Source organism: Limulus polyphemus, unplaced genomic scaffold (assembly GCF_000517525.1).
Source record: "Limulus polyphemus unplaced genomic scaffold, Limulus_polyphemus-2.1.2 Scaffold1666, whole genome shotgun sequence".
Taxonomy (NCBI): Eukaryota; Metazoa; Arthropoda; class Merostomata; order Xiphosura; family Limulidae; genus Limulus; species Limulus polyphemus.
This window is the reverse complement of record NW_013667276.1, coordinates 212515-222158: the sequence shown is the minus strand read 5'-3', so window position 1 is coordinate 222158 and position 9644 is coordinate 212515. Positions and strand designations below refer to the sequence as shown.

The window sequence follows — 9644 nt, the reverse complement described above, 5'->3', positions numbered from 1 at the left end:
AATGTGTTATTTATAACAATAATAGTTTTTTCTTTTAAAACATACATATTTATAATACCCTCTAAATAATAAAAAATATATATTACAGTGAAAGCAATGAAGATTTTGTAGGTTTTGAACCAAACTAAACAACAGTAAACCTTTTTTTTTTATTTACGGTATTTTCTTATTTTGATGTTTTGAGCTCTTTTGTGTTTAGAACAATATGTACAAATTTTTAAAGTATCAAACTGAATTCTTGTTCAATAAAAATCTTTCAAATGCGACTGTAGCTTTTCCCCCCCCAAAACTTTGTCTTCAAAATAAGGGTGCGTCTTATACACCTGTGCGTCTTATATTCCGAAAAATACGGTACCTGGATAGTTAAAATAATCAAAAACAGTATTAATTGGAGACACAAATTTGTATTAGTTGATTACTTTCAAGGCTTTAATTGATTTAATCACAATTTTGATTAGTGGACAGTCAGAATAATTAAAAACTGTAATAATCAGAAACATTAGTTGAAAATTTTTATGACAATCATTTTATTATTTCAATTAACTGAGTCAATTGCTCAGCTTTCTGCAAGTTACATACTTTTTAACAATACATGTACTTTTGTATAAAAAAGAATGTGGTGGAATGTTGAAAATTCAGAAGAAAGGAATCTGATCAAAAGTGGTACCAAAAGTCGTTTTCTAGCATTTAAGTCTTCTGGGGGCTTAAAACCCCATAAAACAAATGGAATGATAAACTCTCACTAAAATAAAAACCATGAATAACAATTGTTCATTTAATGCAAAATGCTTATTTTTCCTCAAGAATACCATTTGTTAATATATGTAAAAGTTATTCACAATAAACCTCTAGGTATACTGTAGTAATAGGGATAAAACCAGTAACCAGTTATTAAATAGAAATTTTATTAAGTGCTATACATTTGCAAAAGTATGTATCTATGTAAGAAAGGAACAAAACCTTTTCATATACATTTAAATGCTTGATAAAAAGGACAATTTCTATACTTGATTTTGATTTAGTAATACTGTTAAAATATCACTCAGGATGGCAACACGAACCTTCATTCTTACAAGAAATGAACAGCTGATTTGTTGATATCTATATCAGGTTTTAATGGATGTAACACAAGTATTAATTCCTTTCATTAGTTGGTTAGTTCTCATAAACTAGTTTTCATTAATATTTACAATTCTTACAAAACTTAAAACCAGAAAAATGAAATACTTCTGTACATGTCTAGGTAAGAAAATACCATGAATCTAAAGTCATGACATTGCTCTGTTCATTCTATTACTTATCAGACACATGTAAAGCAACTCATTAAACTGCCCAATATTAGACATTCCAAGTTGTCAAAGTAATGACAAAGTAAAGACCATATTATTCATTATATTAAACTCTCAAATGAAAAATCAGTAATGTTACTATAAAACCTTATAGAACGTTTGTAAACAGTTCACAAAATATTCAATATTGATATAAAACATGTATTTTAAAAAAAAGTACATTACAAACACTATCTAACATTTAAATTTTTAAATGAAACACAGAACTTTAGTTTGCAATGCTGAATGCATATTTCGACCATTTTGTTACCAGCTGGGTCTTTAAATGCAATAAGAATGAAATTAGAACTGCCTTTTCAAAGTAGTACTAATTCTCAATACAATACTGTTCGATGATTAATCTTACTTACACATCATGATTAAGGTCCCAAATTAAGTTACTTAAAGTCAAATATTTGGATCAATTCAAATGGACCTTTACAAGGATTTTACTTGCTAACTGATTATAATATCACTTGATAAATGGAATTATTGGTAATATATATATATTAATTCACTTAGGTAGGCTAACATTTATTGTCAAAGGGTTTGGAGTTTAACGTAACAAGGTGTAAAGAAGTAAACACTACATGTTGTGTCATATTGGCATCACAGTACTACAAAATGAAAATGATTTTTTAATGCCAAGATACATTAATTGATTTTACGCAAAACTCCCAATTAAATTTTAGCATCAGATTTTAGCAAAATACATTAAAGTTTTGCATAGTTAGGTTCATGACGGACGAGCTTTTATGTATTTAAAGACATAAATTTATAAATATTCATGAAATATTATTAACAATGTTGTATAGAAAATGTGTGTAAAACGCGTTATAATTCAGGTTATACTCAGCATTATCCATTTTAAACGCGTTATAATTCAGGTTATACTCAGCATTATCCATTTTGAAATATTAAAAAAAAATTTCAAATACAAAATCATTAAATGTTTGTGAACTTTAGAAAATATTCAAAATATGAATGAATATATTTAAACTAATTGGAAGTTTTTCTTCAATGCTACTTTAACTCCATGATCTCATCCTAGAAAGAGCACTATGTTTAGTGACTTACACAATTCTTAAATGTAAGTTCTCAAACAGATTCACAATATATATATATATCTGTACATAAAGCTATTTTATATTTAAATGCATATAAACTGGTGATAAATACATCAACTAGTAAATTCAACATTAACCAAATATTGTGTTGGACCCTTACTCATACCCATAAGAATTAAATTTATACATTATATATATTGTAAAAAATAAAATCATTCCTACATTTTTTTTACCCTTGATAGATATATTTGTGCTTACTGACATATAAATACACTTGCATATCATAGATAACTGTGTATACCATTATAATAATTGTAAATCTTATGTGGTGCTATAAAAAAAACTACTACTTTATCTTTTTATTTGATATTTTCCAGTAAATCAAACAAATCCTTTTATACATTGTTCATAAAGGAAGTATTACAATTCATGCATTAAAGACAGATGATTTGTTTTAAAGTGGTACATTGAAACTGATGGAAAGATATAAACAAAGTATCACTTTTGTTGTATCACTTAATATATTTTTATCCATCTAGATTTGTATCTTGTTTAGATATGTACTGTGTAGGATGAAACACATTTTTTAAAAATGATTATATGAATAATTACATTAAATCTAATAAATACAACCTTACAATTCTTACAATGTTGGTTAATTTTGATTAATAATAATATCACATGTGAAGTTGATGACTACACATTTCATTTACTGACGGTTTCTTGGTATTTTAAAAGTTGTTTCGAAACTCCTACAAATTTTTGGAAAACTTGAAAATTCATAAATATACACTGCTTTCAAAATACACATACTTTTACAACTTCAAAAAAAATATTTTTTTCTTACTTAGGAACTACAGTGTTTATGAATACTGCATGCAAAACACACTACATAATTTGTCCTATACAATATTTCTAAATAAGTATGCTTCTTTGACCTTAACTTCTATACACTCCCTAAAAAAATGCCTTCAAATATACAATTATTTCTTGCCTACTGACCTCCAATATTTTCAGATATTAAAAGTCGTGTGCTGAGAAATAACTTGCATTTCTATCTAGGTGGATAGAAGATGAGGAGCCCAAAGACTCGATCGAACTTAGCAGAAGCAACAGCATGATAGCCATTTCTCAGAATGCTCAGTATCTGCATTGAAACACAAGTCTGTATGGAGTTGGTTACATTTAAAGCACTGATATTACCAAAAAAAGTGAAAGAATTAGCAACAATATACCATAACCAAGACATCTATGTATATCTTATAAGAAAAAAATATATTTTTCTTACAAAATAAACTTTCTATCCAACTATATTTCATATGAATGTATATTTAAAATAGATGAAGGGACAAAAGTGTGTTATAATTTCAGTAATGTACATCTTCAATTGATTAGTTTAATACTGCACTTTTATCAACAGAAAATATCACGAATAAAATATTACTCAATAGCTAATATCCAAAAACAGAAAATGCAATTCTTATGTCTTTTAAATGAAAAAGGCACGAGAGCATCATTTAATTTCTACTGAGATACGCTATTTAGAGGATACCACTTGACATTTTCCTTCAATAAATTTAGCTCTTCAAGGGAAATTGTAGTTGAGCCCAAAAATGCATTTTCTTGCACTCTGTCAAAATTCCATACAGATAGATGAAGAGTACGTTTTTTTACAACATTCAGGGGAAGGCCATAAACAAGCATTTCCATGAATGTTGGGTGTGTACTCTTAAACACAACTTTTGTTTTTCTTTTTGTTAGTTTATGTGGATCAGGAATCAAGTATGTTTTCACATAGGAGTCAGGAGCACTATATTTAGAAGACCTGAGGTTTTTGGCATGCATCACCATCACAAAAAGACTATTGTTCTTGTATATAATGGAAAGCTTCACTTCACTTTTTACTCCAACAAATGACTCTTGTTCTTGAGTTAGTATGTTTGTACCTCTTGGTATAACATTCTGAGTCAAGCGACCATCTTGATCTCTAAGAATAGGATGAAAAAAAGTATAAACCAATGAGCAGTGTGCTATTTCTTCGGCCATTTTCAGAAGTTGTTTCAAAAATAAATCAATTTCAACCCTTCTTTGTTCAGCAACCTCTCTAATGTTGGACCGGCCAACAAAAGATCCTCGTGGTAAAGGATGGAACTTTGCTAACGGAAACATCATGCACAACTTCTGATGAAATTCCCAGAATTCTCGATACGTACGATAAACATTCATTGAATGACTGACATTTTCGCGTGTAACTTTGAGTTCATAAACATAGTACTTCTCTGGATCATATCGCTTCTGGCAAGATATCATCTCAACAGATTTGATACACCCATCAGTATGTTTAGTAAAAGTCTTAGCACTGAAAGACAACAACAGCTGATCATTATGATCCCCTGTGAATCGTCGCTGTGCCAAACTGTGAATAAAAAAATTAAACTGAATAAACCTGGATTTCAAGCACTCTTCAATCATCCGTGTGAACTTTTCAGTAGCACGAGCTTCAGTAAACTGGGGTAGAAGTTTATTTTGTACATAGTAAACAGCATTCTCTGTAACTCCAGGGATACCAGATGCAGCCATTAAAGAGAAGAGATTCAGTAAAGTATTTCTCTGTTTACGGATGATATTAAAAGCTTGGCAACAAATATCTATAAAATTTTGAAACTTTTCTGACGGTTTGTCACCACCATTAATAACATAAACCATGTCTGAGGTTAAGATAAAGGGTGTACGATCTCTTTTTATGTTTCCAAATGTCTGTGCATCACCTAGGAACTTTCCAAAATCAATGTGAAACACATGTCCTGATGTCTTTAACATTATATTATCATTGTGTCTATCACATATTCCCAGAATGTATGTGGCAACACAATATCCAGCACAAGAAAGTGTGAAGTTTTCAACTGCTTGCTGATATTCAAGTTCAGAAGTGCTATGCTTTTGAAGCCATTCTGCTATAGAACAATCTTTGAACGAGCCTGTCAAGCCATGTTCAGTTTGAATTTTTCGTAATGTTTCAGCTTCTGTTACCATTTCTACAATGCCCTTTTTTACTGCTGTAGGTATGCATGTAAAAGTGATAATCTTTAAGTCTAGTTCTTCCTTCAGCCATATTTTGTCCATAATTCTTATCATTTGAATAGTCAGCATGTCTTGACGTAGGTCGTCCCCAGCCTTGTAAATAGCTTCCACTGATTTTGCCCCTTTATCTGGGCTTTTAAAAACAAGCTTTAGTGGAAGTGTGTTAGAGGTGAAGTAGCTACAGCACTGTACATCTAATCCACAAACTTCAAGACTGGGGCTCAGTGGAAGTACAGTGGGTTCATCTACAAGGCTGTGATGAACTGATTCTAACCCTTGAAGCAAGGTAGGCAATCGTATGGAATCTTTAGCATCCTTGATTTGATCAGCAATGTCTGACAAACTATTTAACAAAGATTCTTGGTTTTTGAACAATTTTCTCATGGCCTTCCCTGATATAGCAAGTAAAGCATTCATTATCAACTGCATTCTTCTGCCAACAAGAGGATCATCTATGTTTTGTTTGAGAAGCCAATAAAGATGATGTGTCACTCTAACACTGGTCAAGGAGCGCTCCAAAAGGAACCAAGTTAATGGTGAATTGTCCCAGGTTTCAAAGCGTAGAGCTTGCACAAGCTGTGGTAGGTAATCACATAGTTCATCACAACCCACATTTTTTATCCATTGGACAGCAGTGTAACGAACTTTAAAATCAGGAAATTGACCAAGTAACAACACCAAAGCATGAACTGGAGGTAAAGGGCACCATTCTTGTAGCAAAAAATAAATATCAGACAAACATGCCCAGTCCCATCCATGAGCTGCTTGAAGTATCTTGGGAAGAGCTTCAGGAATGCCACACATGCAATGGCGATTGGCCCACAACAGTTCCTTCTCTTCCTGAGAAATTGTAGTAAATTGATCTTTCTGTACGATCTCTAAAAGATGCTTTCTAGTAATGAAGTCTAGATGATCTATATCCTTGTAAGTTGTGGCAAAATCTCCCTGAATAACACAAGGGAAGACAACTTTGTTTTCAAATTCGTTAAACCTAATTTGCAAAAGTGGGCAATTGGAACTTGGATTCGACAATGTTGGTCCCATTTCTTTTTTAACTTCATCAGACCAGAATCCTAATAAATAGTCTCCCTGACAAAGCTCATCTTCAAAGTTAAATAGCTTTATGCCACACCACCCAATAACAATTTTCTCTTTCTGATCAGCTTCCACTTGCCTGGATTCTACGTTAACAGTTTCAATACCTGTTAGTGTAAAATACAATTTTGCTTCTCTAGGCAACCTGCAAAGACAGACAGTCTGAAACTCAAGCCATTCATCAAAAACAATTCGATCAAAAAAACTTTTCTTAACAAAAGCAGGTTTAAGGGTTGACACTGATGCTATCTCTTGAGTTCCATGACACAATGTACACAAAATGGAAAAATTATCAAAATTACTTTCCCATTGAGGTAAGCAACAGTGTATTGATCCTACATGAACAAGTAGTGTATCCAATATACTTGTAGCATCTTTCATACCACTTGGTTTTAATTTTAAAGCTAAAGGAGATTCCACTATGAAATCCACCTCATATGCTTGGCAGAACATAGCAAGAAGCTGGTACACTGATCCATATAACTGATTAACAATTAACTCAAGTCTTTGGTGAAATTGATCATACATGTATGTGTTATCCTTGACAGTGTGCATTGACTGAACAGCAGTAGTGTGTTCACTTGAACTTTCTTCCTGTGAAAGAAGGAAATCCATCTGACATCCTGATTGTCCAAATGTTTTACAGAATCCTTTCAGGTTCTGAAGAGAATCACTTATCTCCGTTGTTTCCACATGAAATAACAGCAAACACATTGCTTTCACTGCCTGAATTACACCTAAAGGCTGTAAAATATCTTGTTTAAGATTCTTAGCAAGCTCTTTCAGCTTTCCTACTTCATTCTTTAGGGTTTCCATAACAATGTTAACTGCTTTAAAACTGACAATCAAAGAAGATCTGAGAGACAAGTTAGTAGGTTTAATATCCAAGACTTTAGTATCATCTTGAAGGGTTCTAGCTAATGGATGCTTTAAATCCTTGAATTCAATAAATTGAAGACAAACAGGTTCATCGTGTTTCCGGCAATAATGAACATATTCATAATCAGCTAGAGTAGAATCACATGTCAGATATTCTGCAAGACCATGGACCTTCAAAATAAAATTTTCCACACTTAAATCTGTAACATCACCAAAAATACTGCACACAACATGACTAATGACATGTTCAATGCTTGTTCCCATGTCACAGGTAAATGAGATGGGTCCAACATACAATTCAGAGCAAATTTCTAATTTTACATTGTATGAAGAATTGTGTTTATTCTCTAAAACTGCACTAATAACTAGCCCTTCATTTGTGTTATGATCATTATATGTAAATTCTGATCGTAACTGTTTCAGTTCAGCACAAAAAGTAATTAGCTCAGTGCTAAATATGTTATCTTTTTTCAATATCCAAATATTTTCTCCACTACCAATTTCTTTTGGATTTTTCAGATTGGAATTTTCAGAGAAATTAATACTAAAGCCTTCTTTGCATGTTGTGTTGAAAGAAGACTTGGGCTTTTCTTCAATTTCTGAATTCTCACTATCACTAGAAGAAAAATCTGCAAGATTCTTATCATTATAACCTTTGTTATGCATTTGCTCACAGGTGTCCACAGAAGTATGCAAAAGCCGTTTAGAAAGAACCTGTAAATCTTTTTCTTTTTCTTTATGCCTACTTTCAACAATTAATGGATCAAACAACTCAAGAATATCATCTTCTGTACTTGGGCGAACTTCAGAAAACAAAGAGATTTCAGAGTTGACATCACACAAGTCTATTAAATCATTGTGTCTTTCTTTTTCAGTGCAATTCATTTTACTGGTTTGTTTGGAAAAATTTCTATCAGAATATAACTGTCTTTGAGGGCAATCATCTTTGGCATATGTGGATTTAGAACCATCTTCATGACTTATCCAGGAATTGGCTAGCTCTGGAGTAGAATTACTGTGTTGCATAGTATATGAGCAAGTATTGGAAGCAGCAAACCTGTATGTATCTGTATGAAAGGGATGGTGAAAGATTTGTGGCAAATGCTGTGCTCCCAAAGGTGGAACACTGGGTCTTTGAGGACAAAATGATGGCAACTGTGCCCAAGAATACTGAAGACTGCCATGAATTGTGGGAACTAAATTTGTACAGTCAACTGTTAAAGCAGGTGGCATATATGATAAAAACTGTATAGGCAGGTTTTGATTAGACTTCGATCCTAAAAAGCCTTCAAAATCTAAACTGTTGTGATTTGATGTGTTGTATTTTTCTGTAACTGATGAATCAGAAAAAGAAATTAAGTCTTCCATGGCTGACAAACACTGAAACAGTACTGCAGGGGGAAAAAGTAATGTTATTTCTTCAACATCCAGGGGGATTTCTAAGCATTATTTATGAGCAAATCATCAAGGACGAAGAGGTAGTGGTGATGTGTCTGTGAACAGAAAAAAAAAAAAAAAGGTAACTAAATGTTGAAACTTAAGCCAGTATTCTTAACATCTTAGCATTATTATAACTTGACTTTCATGCAGCTCTGTTCTACTAGCTTTCACTTTTAGGCTAAAAATGCTTAAAATAATTAAGTTCAAAATAATACTGAAACGACCATCAACTAAGTTTTGGGTTCAACAATATTATATTTAGAATTCAAACCCCTGAATGTCTTAGTGAAATATATTTATTCAGGAGTGAGCAAATTTATTAAATACCTGGATGTGGAGTTCATCATATTTTGTACTGATAATATTAACAAACATTTTAGCTTATTAACAACTCAAAACAACATTAATGTTTTCTGAAATTTTATAACACAGTGTACTGAATAAATATGATGAGCAAAATATTTGAAACGCTATAAATTTTAGAATTTCTAGTGTGAAATGGCTGCCAGTAAAAATGTGTTAAAAAGTGTAAAACTCTGATACAACAGTCTAGGCTCTGAAAACAGAAAAACTAAAAAATATCATAACACTGAGTAGGTCATAGAAACTACCATAGACAAAAGAGCTGGGCAATTAGAGACATTTGGTATATGATTAATCAATTAGTACAGTGTTTTTCCAACTGTGTCAGTGTAAACTACTTGTACCTGATGATGACAAAACCTTGTCGAAACGTTGTACAGTTGCTGTTATG

At 32.0% G+C, this 9644-nt stretch overlaps 1 protein-coding gene across 1 annotated transcript in view; it reads right to left on the bottom strand.

Annotated features, from left to right (window-relative positions):
* Positions 1 to 332: 332 nt before the first annotated feature.
* Positions 333 to 9644, bottom strand: part of LOC106464491 (phosphatidylinositol 4-phosphate 3-kinase C2 domain-containing subunit alpha-like) — a 12050-nt gene continuing 2738 nt past the window's right edge. Inside the window, exon 2 of the mRNA XM_013924635.2 lies at positions 333 to 8943. Coding sequence (XP_013780089.1) covers positions 3920 to 8818 — 4899 coding nt within the window. The 5' untranslated portion in view covers positions 8819 to 8943 and the 3' untranslated portion in view covers positions 333 to 3919. The remainder of the gene's footprint in view (positions 8944 to 9644) is intronic.